We start from the raw sequence: 24033 nt of genomic DNA, 5'->3' as shown, positions 1-24033 counted from the left end.
GACTGGAGAGGAGAATGTTGACAGCAGGTGCATTAATAGTGAGGAGACTGGAGAGGAGAATGTTGACAGCAGGAGGTGCATTAATAGTGAGGAGACTGAAGAGGAGAATGTTGACAGCAGGAGGTGCATTAATAGTGAGGAGACTGAAGAAGAGAATGTTGACAGCAGGAGTGTTAATAGTGAGGAGACTGAAGAGGAGGAGCAGGAGTGTTAATAGTGAGGAGACTGAAGAGGAGGAGCAGGAGTGTTAATAGTGAGGAGACTGAAGAGGAGGAGCAGGAGTGTTAATAGTGAGGACTGCTGGTCTCTCAGTGAAGGACACAGGACAGCCAATGAGGACCTCTCTGATGGTACAAAACATGGGTCTGAGGTTTAGGTTGTGCACAGGTCAACACTCCCCTTGTCTTTTTGTTGTAGTGAAAACTCACACTGTGTATATGTGTGTATTAGAGAGAGAGACGGAGAGACAGAGAGTGTATGTCCCCCTGGCATTATGCCATAACTGTTGAATACTCCAGGTGTTAACTGTCCAAGTCTCCATCGATCTGTGTGACGACTCGGCAGTCAGACAGCGTCAGGTCCTGGTCACTCAAGGCTGAGGAGATAAAGACGGCCTTTTGAACAACTCAACATCCTGTCAGCACTGTGCTCAGCCTGTGAAGACAGAAATATGACGGTTTATAGCACATCCTTCACGGACCAAGACTAACTACTCACCAAGAGTCATACAGAAGTAGTTTACTCAGGGTCAAAGAAAGAGGCTGACCTAGGTCAGATTAGTCTCAAGTGTGTGTGTTAAAATATCACATTTATCAAAAAAGGCTAGCACACAAAAAAGGGATTCAGTTGTGTAAATTCATCTCATTATTTACAGATTTCGATCCGCCTTCAAGTCAGCTTTTGTCTCCTGCAGAAACAGGTGCTCACTCACCGTGTGTTTGTGTGATAATACGAGTGAGTGTCTCTCATCAGAAATGCTAATGTCGGTTCTCTTCAACATTTTCCAGACTCTCTCGTGTGCATGGCAGTGCACCGCAGGCTGAGGGGCACATGGCTCTGATCTCTGCATAATGACTCTCCTTTAAGTGCCAATCAAGGTGTGTGTGTGTGTGTGTTCTGTGTATGAATTCTGTGTCGTAGTGTGTGTTCTGGAGCATTACAGCCAGGGCAGTGGGGCCTAATTGAGCAGGGTTAACATGATTAAAGCCACAGTGTGTGTGTGTGTGTTCTGTGTATGAATTCTGTGTGGAGTGTGTGTTCTGTGTCCTAGTGTGTGTTCTGGAGCGTTACAGCCAGGGCAGTGGGGCCTAATTGAGCAGGGTTAACATGATTAAAGCCACAGTGTGTGTGTGTGTGTGTGTGTGTGATGGAAAGGTGTACTCCTCTGCTGTGATGGGCCACTCCAGACACCTGGTGAGTTAATTAGCTTTCTAGTGAAAACCTTCTGCATATTCATGTCATGTCTCATTTGGAATGAGCAGTCATGTCTCAACCTGCATCCCAAACAGCACTCTATTCCCTACGTAGTGCACACTTCCTTTGACCAGGGCCCATTGACGCAGTCAAGAGTGGAACAATCTACCTTAGAAACCACTGTTTTTATGTGTTTGTGCGAGAAATCTGTATCAAATGTTTCAATATTTGTAAAGTCTATTTCTGTGAAACAAATATCCAAGGACATAAAAATATAACCAAAACAGAAAGGAATAGGAGAAAGAGAAAATACAAAACAAATATCACAATTGTAATGGAATTAAACACATTTTATTAATTAAATTTGAGTGACAACAGTGAGCAGTGAAAAAATATTTACATGACAACACAGGATGTTTTCCTGGGTGTGTTTATAGCTCATTGGTCGATGCTTTCGTAGACTTCAAATCTGTACTGTAGCCCAGCCTCCTCCTGTAGGTCTTGTGGGACTCCTGGGAACCTGAGGAGAGACCGAGAGAGACACAACCACTTAAATCTATCCTCAATGCTCCACTCAACCACACAACAACAAGGACCATGAATTTTGCTCTTCACTGAAACCAGGCTGGCCATTTTCAATTATTTAGGGCCATCGTAAAACTTGGGCAATATGGTACTTTACGCCATAACGACACTATCTTGTGGGTTTGTCTCCATTAAATTTGTCTTAGATAACATTCACGAGAAGAGAGTTGACCCCACGAAGACAAAAACATTTATCATTGAGTTGAGATATGGTTTAATCTGACCTCCATGGTTTAACCTGATCCCCATGGTTTAATCTGACCCCCATGGTTTAACCTGATCCCCATGGTTTAATCTGACCCCCATGGTTTAACCTGATCCCCATGGTTTAATCTGACCCCCATGGTTTAATCTGATCCCCATGGTTTAATCTGACCCCCATGGTTTAATCGGACCCCCATGGTTTAATCGGACCCCCATGGTTTAATCTGACCCCCATGGTTTAATCTGACCCCCATGGTTTAATCTGATCCCCGTGGTTTAATCTGACCCCCATGGTTTAATCTGACCCCCATGGTTTAATCTGACCCCCATGGTTTAATCTGACCCCCGTGGTTTAATCTGATCCCTATGGTTTAATCTGACCCCCATGGTTTAATCTGACCCCCATGGTTTAATCTGACCCCCATGGCCTAATCTGACCCCCGTGGTTTAATCTGACCCCCATGGTTTAATCTGACCCCCACGGTTTAATCTGACCCCCACGGTTTAATCTGACCCCCATGGTTTAATCTGATCCCCATGGTTTAATCTGACCCCCATGGTTTAATCTGACCCCCATGGTTTAATCTGACCCCCATGGTCTAATCTGACCCCCGTGGTTTAATCTGACCCCCGTGGTTTAATCTGACCCCCATGGTTTAATCTGACCCCCATGGTTTAATCTGATCCTAAATCACCATGATGACAGACAGACATCAACAAACAGAGGATAAACACAGAAGCACCAGTCTAGAAAACATGTCTCATTCCCACGTGTCATTGTGCGCAATCTGACACACACACACGCTCCAGTGTGACCACTAACATGACAGCGATGTCAGAGAAATGTATTGTTAGGAGGATACAGACAGGTAGAACACACGGAACATTTTCAGTCAAAGGTGACAGGTATAACACACGGAAACGTCTCAGTAAAAGGTGACAAGTAGAACACACGGAACGCCTCAGTAAAAGGTGACTGGTAGAACACACGGAACGTCTCAGTAAAAGGTGACTGGTAGAACACACGGAACGCCTCAGTAAAAGGTGACTGGTAGAACACACGGAACGTCTCAGTAAAAGGTGACAAGTAGAACACACGGAACGCCTCAGTAAAAGGTGACTGGTAGAACACACGGAACGCCTCAGTAAAAGGTGACAAGTAGAACACACGGAACGTCTCAGTAAAAGGTGACTGGTAGAACACACGGAACGTCTCAGTAAAAGGTGACTGGTAGAACACACGGAACGTCTCAGTAAAAGGTGACAAGTAGAACACACGGAACGCCTCAGTAAAAGGTGACTGGTAGAACACACGGAACGTCTCAGTCAAAGGTGACTGGTAGAACACACGGAACGTCTCAGTAAAAGGTGACATCACCATGAGTGCACACACCAAAATAACACACACACACACACACTCACTCTCTTTGGTTCTGTTCTGCTCAGGGACTAGCTAGTTAATAACCAAAACAAATGATTGTAATCATAAGGGATGATGTTTTACCTTTGAAAAGCAGCCTGGATATCTGTTGTTGTGGCAACACATTTTGTTTCGTCTGTTATAAAAACCTCAGAACGTGACTTGAAATGGGCCTATTCACTGCAGATGTACCTTAGCATACCCCCCCCCCCCCCCCCTTTTAACAAAAGATCTTGCATTTTTTTTAAAGATTTTAAAATACCTTTTTAACTGTGTTTTCACTTAAGGTTTTGTGGACTCGACACTAATTGATGTGTTCTCTGACACCTGGAGCTGCATGGCAAATGGTCTGGGAACAAAGAACCAAGAGCTAAGGACCAGTGTGTCATTCCCCATCTGAATGGCCAACATGTGCTGTCCCTCTCTGTTACAGTAAATCAAATCTAATGTTATTGGTCACATACACATGGTTAGCAGATGTTAATGCGAGTGTAGCGAAATGCTTGTGCTTCTAGTTCCGACAGTGCCATTAATATCTAAACAAGTAATCTGACAAATTCACAACAACTACCGTACACACACAAGTGTAAAGGAATTAATAAGAATATGTACATATAAATATATGGATGAGCGATGGCCGTGCGGCATAGGCAAGATGGAGTAGATGGTATAGAGTATAGAATATACATATGAGATGAGTAATGTAGGGTATGTAAACATTATTAAAGTGTTGTTATTTAAAGTGACACCTTTATTAAGTTAGTTTACTTAAGAGTTAGTGATGGCTGTTTAACAGTCTGATGGCCTTGAGATAGAAGCTGTTTTTCAGTCTCTCTGTGTTCGTGGTGGCTGTTTAACAGTCTGATGGCCTTGAGATAGAAGCTGTTTAACAGTCTGATGGCCTTGAGATAGAAGCTGTTTTTCATTCTCTCTGTGTTAGTGGTGGCTGTTTAACAGTCTGATGGCCTTGAGATAGAAGCTGTTTTTCAGTCTCTCGGTCCCTGCTTTGATGCACCTGTACTGACCTCGCCTTCTGGATGATAGCGGGGTGAACAGGCAGTGGCTCGGGTGGTTTTTGTCCTTGATGATCTTTTTGACCAGAGAATCTTGTTTTTCATGGTCAGAGCCCTTCAGAGGCCTTTTGGTAAATTCCAAGTGGGCTGTCATGCACTTTTTACTGAGGAGTAGCTTCCGTCTGGCCACTCTACCATAAAGGCCTGACTGGTGGAGTGCTGCAGAGATGGTTGTCCTTCTGGAAGGTTCTCCTATGTCCACAGAGGACTCTAGAGCTCTATCAGAGTGACCATTGGGTTCTTGGTCACCTCCCTGACCAACGCCCTTCTCCCCCAATTGCTCAGTCTGGCTGGGTGGCCAGCTTTAGGAAGAGAATTTGTGCTTCCAAACTTCTTCAAATTAACAATGGAGTCCACTGTGTTCTTGGGGACCTTCAATGCTGCAGAAATGTTTTGGTACCCTTCCCCAGATCTGTGCCTCGACACAATCCTGTCTCGGAGCTCTACGGACAATTCCTTCAACCTCATGGCTTGGTTTTTGCTCTGACATGCACTGTCAACTGTTGGACCTTATATCGACAGGTGTGTGCCTTTCCAAATCATGTCCCAATCAACTGAATTCACCACGGGTGGACTCCAATCAACTTGTAGAAACATCTCAAAGATTGATCAATGGAAACAGGACGCCCAATTTTGAGTTTCATAGCAAAGAGTCGGAATATTTATGTAAATAAGGCATGTTTTTTTATTTCAATTTTGTATTCATTTGCAAACATTTCTAAAAACCTGTTTTCGCTTTGTCATTATGAGGTATTGTGTGTAGATTGATGAAGATTTTTAATTTAATCTATTTTAGAATAAGGCTGTAACGTAACAAAATGTGGAAAGGGGAAGGGGTCTGAATACTTTCTGAATGCCCTGTATGTGTATACATGCATGAATGAGCGATACTCACTCTGGCAGTAGGCGGTATTTGTCTTGGTTGATTTCAGGCAGGAAGGTGTCACTCTTAAACTGCTGCAGGATCCGTGTCACAAACAACCTCCTGGTCCCCTGACTCTCCATCATCTCCTGGGGATGCAGACAACAAATAAAACAACAACAAATATATACACTGAATGTATACGTTGGGGATTTTAAGACCGAGACCCACATTTTGTCAATCATTTCAGAGTAGGAGTACTGATCTTAGATCAGTTTGCCCTTTAGAACATAATGAATCAGATTATTAAGGAGGGGGGAGACCTGATCTAAGATCAGTTTGCCCTTTAGAACATAATGAATTAGATTATTAACTTCTTATGGCTGCAGGGGCAGTATTGAGTAGCTTGGATAAGGTGCCCAGAGGTGCCCAGAGTAAACAGCCTGCTCCTCAGTCCCAGTTGCTAATATATGCATATTATTAGTACATTTGGATAGAAAACACTGAAGTTTCTAAAACTGTTTGAATGTCTGTGAGTATAACAGAACTCATATGGCAGGCAAAAACCTGAGAAAAAAAATCCAAACAGGAAGTGGGAAATCTGAGGTTTGTAGTTTTTGATGTCAACCGTCTTTAGAAACTTGAATGAGGCTTCTACTGTGATGTGGGACCGGATGAGAGCTCTTTGAGTCAGTGGTCTGGCAGAGAGCCTGGTCCTTGTCATGCGCATTTCACATGATAGCGACCTGCGGTCCATGGCTTTTCTACAGACAATGGAATTCTCCGGTTGGAACGTTATTGAAGATTTATCATAAAAACATCCTAAAGATTGATTCTATACTTAGTTTGAAATGTTTCTACGACCTGTAATATAACTTTTAAAACATTACTTCCGACGTTCGGCTGGACCTGCACGAGCGTTTAGATTTGTGTACTAAACGCCCTAACAAAAGTAGCTACTTGGACATAAATAATGGACATTATCGAACAAAATCAAACATTTATTGTGGAACTAGGATTCCTGGGAGTGCATTCTGATGAAGATCATCAAAGGTAAGGGAATATTTATAATGTTATTTCTGATTTCTGTTGACTCCAACATGGTGGATATATATATTTCCACCATGTGGATATATATATATCGCGCCATTCTCAGATGCATGGTTTGCTTTTTCCGTAAAGCTTTTTTGAAATCTGACACAGCGGTTGCAGAGGTATATCTATAATTCCACGTGTAACACTTGTATTTTCATCAACATTTATGAAGAGTATTTCTGTAAAATTGATGTGGCTATGCAAAATCACTGGATATTTTTGGAACTACTGAACGTAATGCGCCAATGTAAACTCAGATTTTTTAAAAATATAAATATGAACTTTATCAAACAAAACATACATGTATTGTGTAACATGAAGTCCTATGAGTGTCATCTGATGAAGATCATCAAAGGTTAGTGATTACTTTTATCTCTATTTGTGCTTTTTGTGACTCCTATCTTTGGCTTGGCGGTGACCTAACATAATCGTTTGTGGTGCTTTCGCTGTAAAGCCTATTTGAAATCGGACACTGTGGTGGGATTAACAACAAGATTACCTTTAAAACGGTATAAAATACATGTGTGTTTGAGGAATTTTAATTATGAGATTTCTGTTTTTTTTTTTATTAGGCGCCCTGCACTTTCTGTTGTCATTTCGATCCCGTTAACGGGATTGCAGCCCTAAGACATTTTAAGGAGGGGGAAGACCTGATCTAAGATCAGTTTGCCCTTTAGAACATAATGAATCAGATTATTAAGGAGGGGGGAGACCTGATCTAAGATCAGTTTGCCCTTTAGAACATAATGAATCAGATGATTAAGGAGGGGGGAGACCTGATCTAAGATCAGCACTCCAACTCTTGACAAATAGACCCAAGACATTATTTTCTACTAATATGCCCCATTGTAGATCGACCCAGACAGTCTGTGTGTGTGTTCATAACAAGGTTGTGGTTAAATGGAAAATAGTCAAGGTCTTAAAGTCCCAAATTGAGTTAACCCTTTAGATTGAGATATGAGGTGGAGAGTGTGTGTGTGTGGAGAAGTGAAGAGAGTTCGAGAGCGTGTGCTGTATTGTCAAAAGCATCCTTGAGCGATGAGGTCTCCATGACAACCTACCGACTGCCGAGGGAAAGAAAGGTATGAGGGACGCTCTCTGTGTGTGTGTGTATGGAGATTGAAACTTTTCTACTTTCAATTTCTTTCAGATTTAGCGGACAAATAGTATAATTTAAAAGTCTCTCAGTGTTTTTGACAGCGGAGAATGCACCAAGGTCGTCTGTTTCTGAGGTAAAATACATTTAGAGCAGTAATGAAGTTCCCACTCTAGTAAACAGTTTCAAAAAACGCCCACTCACTCAAAACCCATTTCTCTACAAGTCTGTCTTTATGACCACGTCCCTCTACACAAATTCCCATCTGGCCATGTCTCAGAGACGGTTGACCCATTCCGAATGGATCCTATCCAATCCTCCATGTGAAGGACCAATGGCTAAGGCCTGCGTATTTCTTACCTCGTACAGAGAGCTGCCACCGATCACCCAGACCTGGTCGACCCGTTCTGCCATCTCAGCCGTGTCCAGCAGGCGGAGTGCTGAGCGGAAGTCTGACGCCAGCTGGTGAGCCCCGGCTGGAGGCTCTCTGACATTCACACAACACGGTAGTAATGTTAGGACAACACAGTAGTAATGTTAGGACAACACGGTAGTAATGTTAGGACAACACAGTAGCAATGTTAGGACAACACGGTAGTAATGTTAGGACAACACAGTAGCAATGTTAGGACAACACGGTAGTAATGTTAGGACAACACAGTAGTAATGTTAGGACAACACGGTAGTAATGTTAGGACAACACAGTTAGGACAACACGGTAGTAATGTTAGGACAACACAGTAGTAATGTTAGGACAACACAGTAGTAATGTTAGGACAACACGGTAGTAATGTTAGGACAACACGGTAGTAATGTTAGGACAACACAGTAGCAATGTTAGGACAACACGGTAGTAATGTTAGGACAACACAGTTAGGACAACACGGTAGTAATGTTAGGACAACACAGTTAGGACAACACGGTAGTAATGTTAGGACAACACGGTAGTAATGTTAGGACAACACGGTAGTAATGTTAGGACAACATGGTAGTAATGTTAGGACAACACGGTAGTAATGTTAGGACAACAGTTAGGACAACACGGTAGTAATGTTAGGACAACACGGTAGTAATGTTAGGACAACACGGTAGTAATGTTAGGACAACACGGTAGTAATGTTAGGACAACACGGTAGTAATGTTAGGACAACACGGTAGTAATGTTAGGACAACACAGTAGTAATGTTAGGACAACACGGTAGTAATGTTAGGGCAACACGGTAGTAATGTTAGGACAACACAGTAGTAATGTTAGGACAACACGGTAGTAATGTTAGGGTTAGGACAACACGGTAGTAATGTTAGGACAACACGGTAGTAATGTTAGGACAACACGGTAGTAATGTTAGGACAACACAGTTAGGACAACACGGTAGTAATGTTAGGACAACACAGTAGTAATGTTAGGACAACACAGTAGTAATGTTAGGACAACACGGTAGTAATGTTAGGACAACACAGTTAGGACAACACGGTAGTAATGTTAGGACAACACGGTAGTAATGTTAGGACAACACGGTAGTAATGTTAGGACAACACGATAGTAATGTCAGGACAACACGGTAGTAATGTTAGGACAACACAATAGTAATGTTAGGACAACACGGTAGTAATGTTAGGACAACCCGGTAGTAATGTGAGGACAACACGGTAGTACTGTTAGGACAACACGGTAGTAATGTTAGGACAACACAGTAGTAATGTTAGGACAACATGGTAGTAATGTTAGGACAACATGGTAGTAATGTTAGGACAACCCGGTAGTAATGTTAGGACAACCCGGTAGTAATGTGAGGACAACACAGTTAGGACAACACGGTAGTAATGTTAGGACATGGTAGTAATGTTAGGACAACATGGTAGTAATGTTAGGACAACACGGTAGTACTGTTAGGACAACACGGTAGTAATGTTAGGACAACACAGTAGTAATGTTAGGACAACACAGTAGTAATGTTAGGACAACACAGTCAGGACAACACAGTAGTAATGTTAGGACAACATGGTAGTAATGTTAGGACAACACGGTAGTAACAATGTGTTTTGGTTCATAGTATTTAATGACTTCAGTATTACATTGTCCCTTATGACAGAGGAAGAGAACCTTCCCTATATTATCCTAATTTCTCTCGCAGGTACAGACAACACAGGATGATGAACATTGTATAGAAATGAGTAGCTGGTCAGTGGCTGTCATTACAGATGTCCTCCATGCCTCTTACTTAAGTTCTCTGCTGAGAACGATGTTGATCCTGTTCTTGAGTGGCCGGTTCCGCTCTGGAATGGAGAACCATGTCTTCCGCCCCATGATGACAGCATTCTGTTTACCTAACCAATCAAAGACAGAGATGACAACATTCTGTTTATTTAACCAATCACAGACAGAGATGTCAACATTCTGTTTATTTAACCAATCACAGACAGAGATGACAACATTCTGTTTATTTTACCAATCCCAGACAGAGATGACAACATTCTGTTTACCTAACCAATCACAGACAGAGATGACAACATTCTGTTAATTTAACCAATCCCAGACAGAGATGTCAACATTCTGCTTATTTAACAAATCCCAGACAGAGATGACAACATTCTGTTTACCTAACCAATCCCAGACAGAGATGACAACATTCTGTTTATTTAACCAATCCCAGACAGAGATGACAACATTCTGTTTATTTAACCAATCCCAGACAGAGATGACAACATTCTGTTTACCTAACCAATCCCAGACAGAGATGATGACAACATTCTGTTTATTTAACCAATCCCAGACAGACATGTGTTTCCCCTGGTCAAGAATAGCTCAGGGTCCTACACAGCCCTGAGACATGGCTGAGGCCTGCTATGATGTCTATGAAGGCCATGTCTCAGGGCCCTACACAACCCTGAGACATGGCTGAGGCCTGCTATGATGTCTATGGAGGCCATGTCTCAGGGCCCTACACAACCCTGAGACATGGCTGAGGCATGCTATGATGTCTATGAAGGCCATGTCTCAGGGCTGGGCCAGACCTACAGTCAAGCACAGGACTGTTTGATTCCAGAACTGAAGGGCCAAAATACTTCTTGTTTTCATCCTCTCATTCTAATCTAGGACTGTTTCAGACCTGGGGCACTCGGTGGGAGCAATTAACTACCAGGTAGAAAGAAAAAACAGAGGTGTTTTGTCACCTCCAGGACTGGAATATAGTGAGGAAAGAAATGAAGAAAAGGACAGGAGAATGACATTTGATGATGACAGGACATGTGATACAGGTGCTCAGGTCATGTGATGAGGGAGGAGTGAGATGTTATATAAAGTTTGCAGATGACACTAGTGGTAGGCTTGATTACCAACAACGAGGGAGGAGGACCATCGGAGTGTGGTGTCAGGATAATAACATCTCACTCAACGTCAACTATTTAAAGGAGAGGATCGTGGACTTCAGGAAACAGCAGAGGGAACACCCCCCTATCCACATCGACGGGACAGTAGGGTAGAAGGATGGAAAGTTAAGTTCCTCGGCGTACACATCATGGACAAACTGAATTGGTCCACCCACACAGACAGCGTTGTGAAGAAGGTGCAGCAGCGCCTCTTCAACCTCAGGAGGCTGAAGAAATTCGGCTTGTCACCAAAAACACTCGCAAACTTTTACAGATGCACAATCGAGAGCATCCTGGCGGGCTGTATCACCGCCTGGTACGGCAACTGCTCCACCCACAACCACAAGGCTCTCTAGAGGGCAGTGAGGTCTTCACAACGCATCACCGGGGGCAAACTAACTGCCCTCCAGGACACCAACACCACCCGATGTCACAGGAAGGCCAAAAAGATCATCAAGGACAACCACCCGAACCACTGCCTGTTCACCTCGCTATCATCCAGAAGGTGAGGTCAGTACAGGTGCATCAAAGCTGGGACAGAGAGACTGAAAAACAGCTTCTATCTCAAGGCCATCAGACTGTTAAACAGCCACCACTAACATGGAGTGGCTGCTGCCAACATAGTGACTCAGATATCTAGCCACTTTAATAATTAAAAATTGGATGTAATAAATGTATCACTAGTCACTTTAAACAATGCCACTTTTCTCATATGTATATTCTGTACTCTATACCATCTACTGCATCTTGCCTGTGCAACACGGCCATCGCTCATCCATATATTTATATGTACATATTCTTATTCATTCCTTTACACTTGTGTGTATAAGTTAGCAGTTGTGAAATTGTTAGATTACTTATTATATATTGCTGCACGGTTGGAACTAGAAGCACAAGCATTTCGCTACACTCACATTAACATCTGCTAACCATGTGTATGTGACCAATAAAATGAGGTTTATATACGGTAGATGCTCCTGACTTTGGACTCAGTACTGTAAAAGCAGTGAGGGTATGTACCGGTAAATTCATTTGGATCATGACAGTGATTTTACATATTTCTTTATTAAGGAGCAACTCCACCACTTATGAACCTAATTTTCATTATGATGAGCACAATACCAGTGTCTACATATGTGAAAAAGTTGCATTTCTAAGTTTTGTAGACAATAAATATAAAAGTTTAAAAAGTTACACCGATTACATCATCAAAAACAATAACATTTTAAAAACAGTGATTTTCAAACACTGAGATTCGTGGTGACGTGGGGAGCTAGAAAATACTGTCCTTTGGGCTAGAAACTCATTGCTGGATTTGAAAATCAATTTTTTTTAAAGACTTTTAATCCTACCCTGTGATTTCACAGAGGCATTTTTTTTAAGGACCTTTCTTCTTATGTTTTTAACCACCGATCATAGAAACGGGTTGGTGCTGGAGGTGATGAATACGAGGTTAAAAAGTCCCTTTAAAATAATATTTGAGAGACGATATTTCGTCTCATGATACTTTGCACATGGTGCTATACTGTCACCTAGTGGCCATTAATAATACAGTTTAATGTTGACAACTGTCACAGTGTTTACAACTGAATCAGCCAATGTCTGTATCCATGTTTGGAGTAAACTCATGTGATTTACACCGCATTGGTAAAAAAATACAAATAATAATATATAATAACCTGAACCAGCACTTTACCCCCACCGCACATACCCAGCTCTGACTCTACTGATAAAGCTACTTTATTGACGAAAAAGTAACTTTTTATACCTTTGATATGTGGCAGTCCCACATAGCTACGGTATCTGAAGACGAATGCACTAACTGCAAGTCACTCTGGACAAGACCATCTGCTAAAATAAATAACATGTCGTCAAATGTGAAATGTTTGGAAACTGACTGTTACCTTCCACCGAAGACGTCATTGTCATCTTCTGGAAATACTTAAATTCATTACTGTAAAAGAAGTCAACGTCATTATTGTTTGTGAGACAAAGGGAGAAAAACAACAGTCCAGCAAGAATGTAGAAATAAAAACTGTGAAGTCAGTTGTATGGGTTTAACTTCAGAAATGATGAATTTAAGTTATATGCCATGATGTTGTTAATTAATAACTTAAGTATTGTGCAAAACCCTGGCCTTTGGATCCCCGAACGTTGTCACTCATTGCATCATCTGCAGCTGACTGTTCTGATTTCTTGCTAGATTTCTGTACCACACATCAATCGACCAATATTTGCCATTTCAACACGGTTGTTAGCTTTCCATTCGTTGCCAGCTAGTTGAAACAGATATGATGTGTATATAGGCTATTGTTGTAGATGGCTGTTGAAACTAAATGAATGAATGAGGCTAACGATGTTAGCCTAGCTAGCTAACGTTACTTACTTGAGTCTCTTCGGGTGCCAAGGTAGATTCCCGTTATTTCCAATCCCCATATCAGGACAAACAGCCACAATGCAGTTCAGCACACGAGACATTTTCACTTGACGAAAAAGTGCAATGATGAACAATGATTTTAGCTCAACCAAAATGAAGATATCCAGTACCTACTAGGCAGCCAACTGTGGACTACTGTACAGTTCCCGCCAACAGAGATACATATTTAACCGGATATGATAACGTATTGTGTGGCCAAAGATTGTTATAACTAAACTCAGATAGACCACAGCCTGTCGTTTCCAATTGAAACAAATGAGCCATAGTGGGCAGAACCAAGCACGGGTTAGCAAGATCCTATTGGCCTGTTCTAGCATATATCTGCATATTTCCGTTTGAGAACGCCTACTCCGTGAAGTGCGCGTGTGCAACAACTAAATTCGCCGTTGCAATCCTTCTAAACAACGTGATGTTTTACAACTTTGGTAAAGGGTAAAGTATACAACACCTAGTACACTCTTTTCGTAGCAGATTTTTAGTTTTGGGAACAAAAAACTGTATTGAGATCAAATGTTTAATCGATGAGAAAACTGAATGTTGGTCAAAAACCATCTCCTTCAATCTTCTCCCATTGCTGGCCAGTGGACTTCCTCTCACTACCATTTTTGGTGTTGAGTGGAATTGCCAAGCAGATGCGTCACAAATTTGACATCCAGTGAAATATCGGTTTCATTGTTCAATCTGTGGTATGGCCCAACTCTTCTTCGAGGCTGTCCTTTGGAGTACATTTCTCAAATATTAGCCACTGCCCTCTATAGGTAATTTTTGGAACATACTATACTGTATATGTCAATGTGTAGATAACGGGAAATCTAAATACAGTGGAGAGAAGAAATGTTGGGCCTAGAAATGCTGGGCCTAGAAGGGCTAAGGTAGTTCTCTCTCTCTCTCTCTCTCTCTCTCTCTCTCTCTCTCTCTCTCTCTCTCTCTATGTAAGGGCTTTATTGGCATGGGAAACATATGTTTACAATGCCAATGCAAGTGAAGTAGATAATAAACAAAAGTGAAAAAACCATAACAATTGTACCACAACACTGAAAGATAAGATAAGATGGGTATTGTGGGTGGGTTAGGGGCAGGTGAGAGGTGAGGAGAGGGTGAGGGTTAGGGGCAGGTGAGAGGTGAGGAGAGGGTGAGGGTTAGGGGCAGGTGAGAGGTGAGGAGAGGGGGAGGGGTGAGTGGGTTGGGGGTAGGTGAGAGGTGAGGAGAGGGTCCACATTGGCATGGGGGGGGGGGGGGGGGGGGGTCTGTGTAGTCTTTTAAAAGAGTGTGAGAGTTTGAGACTGTGGTCTGTCTTCAGAGAAGAGGTATGACCTGGACCTCACATGATGATGATGATTATTATTGACATTATCATCAGTAACCACTCCTTCTCCTCCTCGTCCTCCGAATGTGTCCTCTGGTCACACATCTGCTTCCCTTCCCTTTTCTCTGTTTCTCTCTCTATATCCCTACCGGCCAAACCCTCCCTAACCCGGACGACGCTAGGCCAATTGTGCGAACCCAGGGTCTCTGGTGGCACAGCTGGCGCTACAGTACAGCGCCCTTAACCACTGTGCCACCCAGGAGGCCAGTCCCCCAGTGCCTACTTTGGGGGAAAGGACACCTGTTGTTGTTGACCTGCTGTTTTCTAGCCTGTATCATAGAATGTGTACGTGTAAGCTACTGGCGTCCTGTCCAGGGGGTGTACGTGTAGGCTACTCGCGTCCTGTCCAGGGGGTGTACGTGTAGGCTACTGGCTTCCTGTCCAGGGGGTGTACGTGCAGGCTACTGGCGTCCTGTCCAGGGGGTGTACGTGTAGGCTACTGGCGTCCTGTCCAGGGGGTGTACGTGTAGGCTACTGGCGTCCTGTCCAGGGGGTGTACGTGTAGGCTACTGGCGTCCTGTCCAGGGGGTGTACGTGTAGGCTACTGGCGTCCTGTCCAGGGGGTGTACGTGTAGGCTACTGGCGTCCTGTCCAGGGGGTGTACGTGTAGGTTCCTGGCGTCCTGTCCAGGGGGTTTACGTGTAGGCTACTGGCTTCCTGTCCAGGGGGTGTACGTGTAGGCTACTGGCGTCCTGTCCAGGGGGTGTACGTGTAGGCTACTGGCGTCCTGTCCAGGGGGTGTACGTGTAGGTTCCTGGCGTCCTGTCCAGGGGGTTTACGTGTAGGCTACTGGCGTCCTGTCCAGGGGGTGTACGTGTAGGCTACTGGCTTCCTGTCCAGGGGGTGTACGTGTAGGCTACTGGCATCCTGTCCAGGGGGTGTATGTGTAGGCTACTGGCGTCCTGTCCAGGGGGTGTACGTGTAGGCTACTGGCGTCCTGTCCAGGGGGTGTACGTGTAGGCTACTGGCGTCCTGTCCAGGGGGTGTACGTGTAGGCTACTGGCGTCCTGTCCAGGGGGTGTGCTTGAACATCAAGCTGCCTCAGTCACATTACAGAGACAGGAGATGGGCTCCTGCCTCTATGGGCTGGTCTGGCTCAGACAAGACTTACTTTTCCAAGGCTTAATTTACTTACTTTGAGAGGATATGTGCTTTGGCCTGTGATAACCCCGTAATCACCCTCAATATAGTATTGTTGCTTGGCCTCTGTTGTCACCTACCTGTTGGAGGAAAGCCTTTTCTCACAGTCGTACCCTAACCTACCTGTCATTATGTAATGAGACCATCTCTGTTAACCCGGGCTTCATCCCAGCTTCCATTTGGGACACGACAAAGATTTCAGTTCAAATCCCTGTTTGCCACGTAGTATAGGGCGTTGCCGTCTCATAGCCAGCACCCTGGAGACTCATTGGCTGAGACGATGCTTGAGAACTGACCATATGTATGTTGCAGGTGGGGTTTGTACCAGGTGGCCTATCCTCCAACAACACGAGGATACTTTTTCCATGTTAAGTCAAGGGGCTAGCTCTCTCCAGTATCCAGAAGTAGCGGTATCGCTGGATGCAGAGAAAGCTTTTGACAGAATGGAATTGGCCTCATGTGTTTTATACTCTCTCTAAATTGAGCCTGCTATTATGCAGTGGATCAGGGCACTCTATCATGAACCTATTGCTTCACTTGAAACGAATGGCAGACTGTAACATCTGTCACTTTTAGCTTCTCCGTTCTACAAGGCAGGGCTGCCGGGCCTCACCATGTATGGTCATTTTGCCACTAGATCCCCTTGACTGTATCACTTGGAGTGGTCATGACTTCAAAACCAGCCTATAGGGTGATGATATCTTACTAACACTGAGTGGTCATGACTTCAAAACCAGCCTATAGGGTGATGATATCTTACTAACACTGAGTGGTCATGACTTCAAAACCAGCCTATACGGTGATGATATCTTACTAACACTGAGTGGTCATGACTTCAAAACCAGCCTATACGGTGATGATATCTTACTAACACTGAGTGGTCATGACTTCAAAACCAGCCTATACGGTGATGATATCTTACTAACACTGAGTGGTCATGACTTCAAAACCAGCCTATACGGTGATGATATCTTACTAACACTGAGTGGTCATGACTTCAAAACCAGCCTATACGGTGATGATATCTTACTAACACTGAGTGGTCATGACTTCAAAACCAGCCTATACGGTGATGATATCTTACTAACACTGAGTGGTCATGACTTCAAAACCAGCCTATACGGTGATGATATCTTACTAACACTGAGTGGTCATGACTTCAAAACCAGCCTATACAGTGATGATATCTTACTAACACTGAGTGGTCATGACTTCAAAACCAGCCTATAGGGTGATGATATCTTACTAACACTGAGTGGTCATGACTTCAAAACCAGCCTATACGGTGATGATATCTTACTAACACTGAGCGGTCATGACTTCAAAACCAGCCTATAGGGTGATGATATCTTACTAACACTGAGCGGTCATGACTTCAAAACCAGCCTATAGGGTGATGATATCTTACTAACACTGAGTGGTCATAACTTCAAAACCAGCCTATACAGTGATGATATCTTACTAACACTGAGCGGTCATGACTTCAAAACCAGCCTATACAGTGATGATATCTTACTAACACTGAGTGGTCATAACTTCAAAACCAACCTATAGGGTGATGATATCTTACTAACACTGAGTGGTCATGACTTCAAAACCAGCCTATACGGTGATGATATCTTACTAACACTGAGCGGTCATGACTTCAAAATGACTTCCTAAAGCCTACAGTACACCCTACCCTGGAGTCCTCTTATCTAAAACAGCATTTACTACTGATAGTCCTATATACAGCTAGAGTAGAGGCCTCTTGTTATCTACGCAACGTCTGTTCCCATATCTCTTAGTCCTCTTATCTATATCTACCACAATGTCCCATGTCTGACCCCATCAGCTTTCTCGTTCTCCTCAGACCTGAGCTGAAACCTAGACCACTCCTTTCATCTAGAACAATGTCTATTACTGTAGTCAACACCCTCAACTAGACACCTCCTTTTAAGGAACCCATCCTCCACTACAACCACAGTGTAGGTCAGAGGTCTTCAACCTTTTCTAGCATGAGAGCTACTTTTAAAAAAATCAAATTTTCCATTTGTCTAACTTTCAAATAAGCACATTGTTCTCTTTCTTCTCTCCCCTGCAACTCTTCTCCATGTCCTTAGTGAGAACACGTTCTCAACTGGTCTACCTGGTTAAATAAAGGTGTTCTCAACTGGTCTACCTGGTTAAATAAAGGTGTTCTCAACTGGTCTACCTGGTTAAATAAAGGTGAAATAAAAATAAATAAATAAGTAAAAAGTGTACAAGAGAAAGTAGTGCACTATGTTTTCTGTCAATATACCTGGTAAAATAATGGTTAATAAACAACTCTAAGGCGAACCCTATAAATCTGTAATTTCATACCCATATTCTATCTTATATTTTCGAGCTGTCGATTAAATTTGATGTCCATGTCACAGCCTCATTTTTATTTGATTTAACTAGGCAAGCCAGTTAAGAACAAATTCTTATTTACAATGATGGCCTACCCTGGCCAAATCCTAACCCGGATGACACTGGGCCAATTGTGCACCGCTCTATGGGACTCACAATCACGGCCGGTTGTGATACAGCATGGAATCGAACCAGGATCTGTAGCGATGCCTCTAGCACTGAGATGCAGTGCCTTAGACAGCTGCCCCCCTCATTACTCCTAATTCACATCAGAAAACAATTTTATTTAGGTCTGAAACAAAACTTGAATTATCTTGTGTAATTCCCCTTTAGTTGTGCATCTGGCCCTTTAATTGCACATATGGCCCTTTAGTTGTGCATCTGGCCCTTTAATTGTGCATCTAGCGAGTGAATGTCTAGCAATTCTTCTGTACTACTGATGCTCCCTTCACCAGTAGTGGTGCGTGGGTAAAACCACTGGGAAAAAGCCATATTACAACCTATGTGTTGTGATTATTGCATTATTTGCGCTATAACCTGTTCGTTCATATGCCTTGCGACAGTGATATACAGGCTTAAAGGCCGAGACAATAAGAAGACTCAGTGGCAGAATAAATTCAACCACACCTTTGTTTCACAAAACCGGAGAGAAACCGCTGTCCTGTGAAGTGGACTTTGCAGGAATTTATGGTTGGATCAGAATTTCCATTATAATCATTGGCCAGTACGGAGAATTAAGTAAAACCACAAGTTTAGCGCAACGCTGATTGGCTATTTTGCTCGTTGGCTTCTCTTGCATTCAATGCTACATGGCGGCAACAATGTTATACTTTTTATTTTATTTCACCTTTATTTAACCAGGTAGGCAAGTTGAGAACAAGTTCTCTTTATGACCAGACAGCATCAGATAGATTACCTACACATACGGAGACAGAGGGGGGATGTTTCACACGCTGGGATGTTTTCGTTGGTGACATTCCTCTTGCCTCTTGCAAATTGAAGGAAAATTATGAGAACACAGAGAGATGAAATAAAAATGATTTGCTACTAATTTGATTTGCTAATGAATACATGCTACTGCCTTTCACAGAAAAGTTAGCAAATAACAAATAATAGATACAAATGATATACTTACTCATGATAGACTTCAGTCTTCATAAAACAATTAATTTTTACCATATTTTTGTTGTTGTTGAAATAACAGCTAGCCTACAATTTGACAACGAGGTGTTTATCATCTTTAGCGTGGCAGAATTCTCATCATTATTACTCACCTGTTAGTCCCAGACTCCCAGTAACCAACCAGTAACCTCTCTCTTAAAGCTCATTGGAGGAGAGGATCCAATGTCCCTCCCATGGACCTTCTCCTCCAATGATCTTTAAGAGGAATTGAGGAAACAAGGAGGGAGGAAGCAAGGATTTGGGCGCTAGTAATGTTTTCATAACCAGCCAGCCCAATGGCTCCATAAAGGGGAGGTTTCATCCCAAATGGAACCCTATTCCCTATATAGTGCACTACTTTTGACTAGGGCCCATAGAGTGGGTAGCGCACTACACAGGGAATAGGGAGTCATTTGGAAGGGACAAGGAACTAATATCTCAAATCAAATCAAATGTATTTATAAAGCCCTTCTTACATCAGCTGATATATCAAGGTGCTGTACAGAAAACCAGCCTATAAAACCCCAAACAGCAAGCAATGCAGGTGTAGAAGCACGGTGGCTAGGAAAAACTCACTAGAAAGGCCAGAACCTAGGAAGAAACCTAGAGAGGAACCAGGCTATGAGGGGTGGCCAGTCCTCTGCTGGCTGTGCCGGGTGGAGATTATAACAGAACATGGCCAAGATGTTCAAATGTTCATAGATGACCAGCAGGGTCAAATAATAATAATCACAGTAGTTGTCGAGGGTGCAACAGGTCAGCACCTCAGGAGTAAATGTCAGTTGGCTTTTCATAGCCGATCATTCAGAGTATCTCAGAGTATCTCTGGGACAGGTAGCACGTCCGGTGAACAGGTCAGGGTTCCATAGCCGCAGGCAGAACAGTTGAAACTGGAGCAGCAGCACGACCAGGTGGACTGGGGACAGCAAGGAATCATCAGGCCAGGTAGTCCGGAGGCATGGTCCTAGGGCTCAGGTCCTCCGAGAGAAGAGAGAGAGAAAGAAAGAATTAGAGAGAGCATACTTAAATTCACACAGGACACCGGATAAGACAGGAGAAACACTCCAGATATAACAGACTGACCCTAGCCCCCCGACACATAAACTACTGCAGCATAAATACTGGAGGCTGAGACAGGAGGAGTCGGGAGACACTGTGGCCCCATCCGACGATGCCCCCGGACAGGGCCAAACAGGCAGGATATAACCCCACCCACTTTGCCAACGCACAGCCCCCACACCACCAGAGGGATATCTTCAACCACCAACTTACCATCCTGAGACAAGGCCGAGTATAGCCCACAAAGATCTCCGCCACGGCACAACCCAAAGGAAGGGGGGAGGGTTGTGCTGAGTTACTTATCATCTGTCATGATGATGTATTCCCACGGCAACACGTTTTTCCACACCCGTGTTTGTTCAAGCTGGGCTGAAATGTGATTGGTACACCTCATTCCAACATTGTTTAATTTAAAACATGTTTCTTTACAGCACAATAAGAATCCAGTTTAGCTATCTGTACATCTGGTCGGGTATACCAAAAATAGCTGAATACTACTTTCTTACTTAAAACCTCTTGGGGATAGTGAGACGCTTGCGTCTCAAGTGGCCTTAGCCTCGGGAAATGCATAGCGCCGAATTCAAATAAAACGCGATGAAACTCAAACTTTCATTAAATCACACATGCAGGGTACTCAATTAAAGCTACACTCGTTGTGAATCCAGCCAACATGTCAGATTTTAAAAATGCTTTTCGGTGAAAGCATGAGATCTGATAGCATGCACCGCCCTGAACCAGTTGAACCAGTTGTAAACAAAAGAACTAGCGTTAGCAGGCGCTACACAAAACGCTGAAATAAAATATAAAACATGCATTACCTTTGACGAGCTTCTTTGTTGGCACTCCAGTATGTCCCAGAAACATCACAATTGGTCCTTTTTTTCGATTAATTCCGTCCATGTATACCCAAAATGTCCATTTATAAAGCCGGAAAAGAACAGCTTTCCAAAACACAACGTCACTACAAAACATTTCAAAAGTTGCCTATAAACTTTGCCAAAATATTTCAAACTACTTTTGTAATACAACTTTAGGTATTTTTAAACGTTAATAATCGATCAAATTGTAGACGGGGGAATCTGTATTCGATAGAGCAAGTAAACAAAACATGCCCCTTTTTCCCTCTTGCGTAACTCTCAACAGTGTAACGTTGTTCCAGGATGTGCCTCTTCTTTGTTTCACCAATGATTAACTTCAACCCAATTCCAAAGACTGGTGACATCCTGTGGAAGTCGTAGGAACTGTAAAATGGTCGCTATCTAATTTCCCTTGGCAAAGACAACTGAGGGAACGGTCAGAGGAGAAAAATATATATATTTCTGAACAGTTTTTCTTCTGGGTTTTGCCTGATACATAAGTTATGTTATAGTCACAGACATGATTGAACCAGTTTTAGAAACTTCAGAGTGTTTTCTATCCACAACTACTAATCATATGCATATAACATATTCCTGGCATGATTAGCAGGAAGTTGAAATTGTGCACGCTATTTATCCAAAAGTCGAAATGCTGCCCCCTATCCTTAAAAGGTTTTAATCACAATCCCCAAAAACAACAACAGTCGTTGCAGGGGAAAGGCTATGTTATTTAATTGTTTTACATTTTTATCTGTTGTGAAAGAGAACCAATGTTGAATCAGTGTCATGCCCTGACCTTAGAGATCATTTTTATGTCTCTATTTTGGTTTGGTCAGGGCGTGAGTTGGGGTGGGCATTCTATGTCTTGTGTTTCTATGATTTTCTATTTCTATGTTTTGGTAGGGTGTGGTTCTCAATCAGGGACAGCTGTCTATCGTTGTCTCTGATTGGGAACCATACTTAGGTAGCTTTTTTACCCCACCGTTCTTTGTGGGAAGTAGTCTTTGTTTGTTGGCACTATTGCCTTCAGCGTCACGGTTTATTGTTGGCGTCATTCTTAAATAAAGTCAAATGTACGCTCACCACGCTGCACCTTGGTCCTCTCTTTTCAACAGCCGTGATAATCAGGAAGATGCTGCTAACACTATGACCATATACAAACACATTTGGCTTAAAAGGTTTTCTTAATTTCTCTCTCTAGGAATTCCATTTTCTCTAACAGAGGTTCAATTACCTTGTTGGTATCATAATTCCACAGTTTTATTGACAATTTGTGGCCAAAGACCGGTCTCCAAACTAAACATGGGAGGAGACTATGATTGAAAAGATGTAAGCCTCATTGTCAAAACACAGTAAGTGACAGAGGTTAACACATTCAATGCTGCATAAGGTAAACAGACACAGTACTTGTAAAAGATGTAACTATAGTGGGACAACCAGATCTGGGTCATATAACTGAGTCAAACTTCAAATACACAAGGTGGGAGACATCAGTGTAGACACTAATTACAATACACTAACTGTAAGGTGGAGGTGGAGTTTTGTACTGCTCAATGTTCTAGAATCTATTCTCTTATGATGAGTCTGAGGATGAGGTCAGGGGGAGGACGGTTTTTCAGCTCAGTTTGAGGAGAACGAGAAATCCATGTCAGAGGAGAGGGGTTAGATGGGGGCCGGATGTTGTTGTTGGTGAGAGCAGGCGTCCGTCTAGTTGAGGATGTAGGAATCAGGGATGTTTATAAAACCCTAGAATACTTTAATGGAGTGCTGTTTTGAAGTCACTGCGCAGCCATTCAACTCCTTGACCATTCAACACCTATACCATTCAACTTCTATACCATTCAACTCCTACACCATTCAACTCCTTGACCATTCAACACCTATACCATTCAACTCCTATACCATTCAACTCCTACACCATTCAACTCCTTGACCATTCAACTCCTTGACCATTCAACTCCTATACCATTCAACTCCTACACCATTCAACTCCTTGACCATTCAACTCCTTGACCATTCAACTCCTATACCATTCAACTCCTACACCATTCAACTCCTACACCATTCAACTCCTACACCATTCAACTCCTTGACCATTCAACTCCTTGACCATTCAACTCCTTGACCATTCAACTCCTACACCATTCAACTCCTACACCATTGTAAAAACGATTTTAGAGGCTATAGAAATGCATGTATTATTGTCAACATTTGTTTTTGCCAAGTATATTCTATCATAGTTGCCTTAATGCATACTTTTAAACATACACATTTAAATAAAAAACTGTTATAATAAAACATTCTTTAAAGTATACTTTTTAGAGAGTACTAATGTTACTGTCCCCGCTACAACAACGAAAAACTTAAATACAAGTAATTTTGTCCGTGACATCCTGTGGAGGACTGCTCTTTATGAGGAGAACCAATATGGCGGCTGCTGGCTTCAAAGTGTCTCGTTGGCCAATACATAGCATCAGTATCAAGGGTTTATAAACATCATATGTAGGAATAGTAGAGGCCGGG

At 42.8% G+C, this 24033-nt stretch overlaps 1 protein-coding gene and 1 long non-coding RNA gene across 4 annotated transcripts; both read right to left on the bottom strand.

Annotated features, from left to right (window-relative positions):
• Positions 1-1748: 1748 nt before the first annotated feature.
• On the bottom strand, positions 1749-13823 carry dhfr (dihydrofolate reductase). Of its 2 annotated transcripts, none has more exons than XR_016484709.1 (6): positions 13504-13732; positions 13022-13071; positions 9971-10076; positions 5881-8235; positions 5591-5817; positions 1749-1933 (listed from the first exon to the last, which is right to left on the bottom strand). XR_016484709.1 is itself a non-coding variant. In XM_021622191.3 (6 exons), the coding sequence occupies exons 1-6, from the start codon at positions 13593-13595 to the stop codon at positions 1852-1854; spliced, it is 573 nt and encodes a 190-aa protein (XP_021477866.2). In that variant the 5' UTR covers positions 13596-13823; the 3' UTR covers positions 1749-1851. The 2 variants fall into 2 exon arrangements, 1 of the variants encoding a protein (XP_021477866.2); XM_021622191.3 differs by having other exon boundaries at positions 5591-5706; positions 8109-8235; positions 13504-13823.
• Positions 13824-19263: 5440 nt separating this feature from the next.
• LOC149979886 (uncharacterized) lies at positions 19264-21798 on the bottom strand. Of its 2 annotated transcripts, XR_016484316.1 has the most exons (3): positions 21472-21798; positions 20867-21022; positions 19264-20572 (listed from the first exon to the last, which is right to left on the bottom strand). It is a non-coding gene; the product is annotated as an uncharacterized LOC149979886 (long non-coding RNA). The 2 variants fall into 2 exon arrangements; XR_016484315.1 differs by lacking the exon at positions 20867-21022.
• Positions 21799-24033: the final 2235 nt, after the last annotated feature.

The sequence above is a fragment of the Oncorhynchus mykiss genome, chromosome 11 (assembly GCF_057628025.1).
Source record: "Oncorhynchus mykiss isolate SJ-2025 chromosome 11, ASM5762802v1, whole genome shotgun sequence".
Taxonomy (NCBI): domain Eukaryota; kingdom Metazoa; phylum Chordata; class Actinopteri; order Salmoniformes; family Salmonidae; genus Oncorhynchus; species Oncorhynchus mykiss.
Note: the sequence above shows the minus strand (reverse complement) of the source record. Positions and strands in the feature narration are given on the sequence as shown.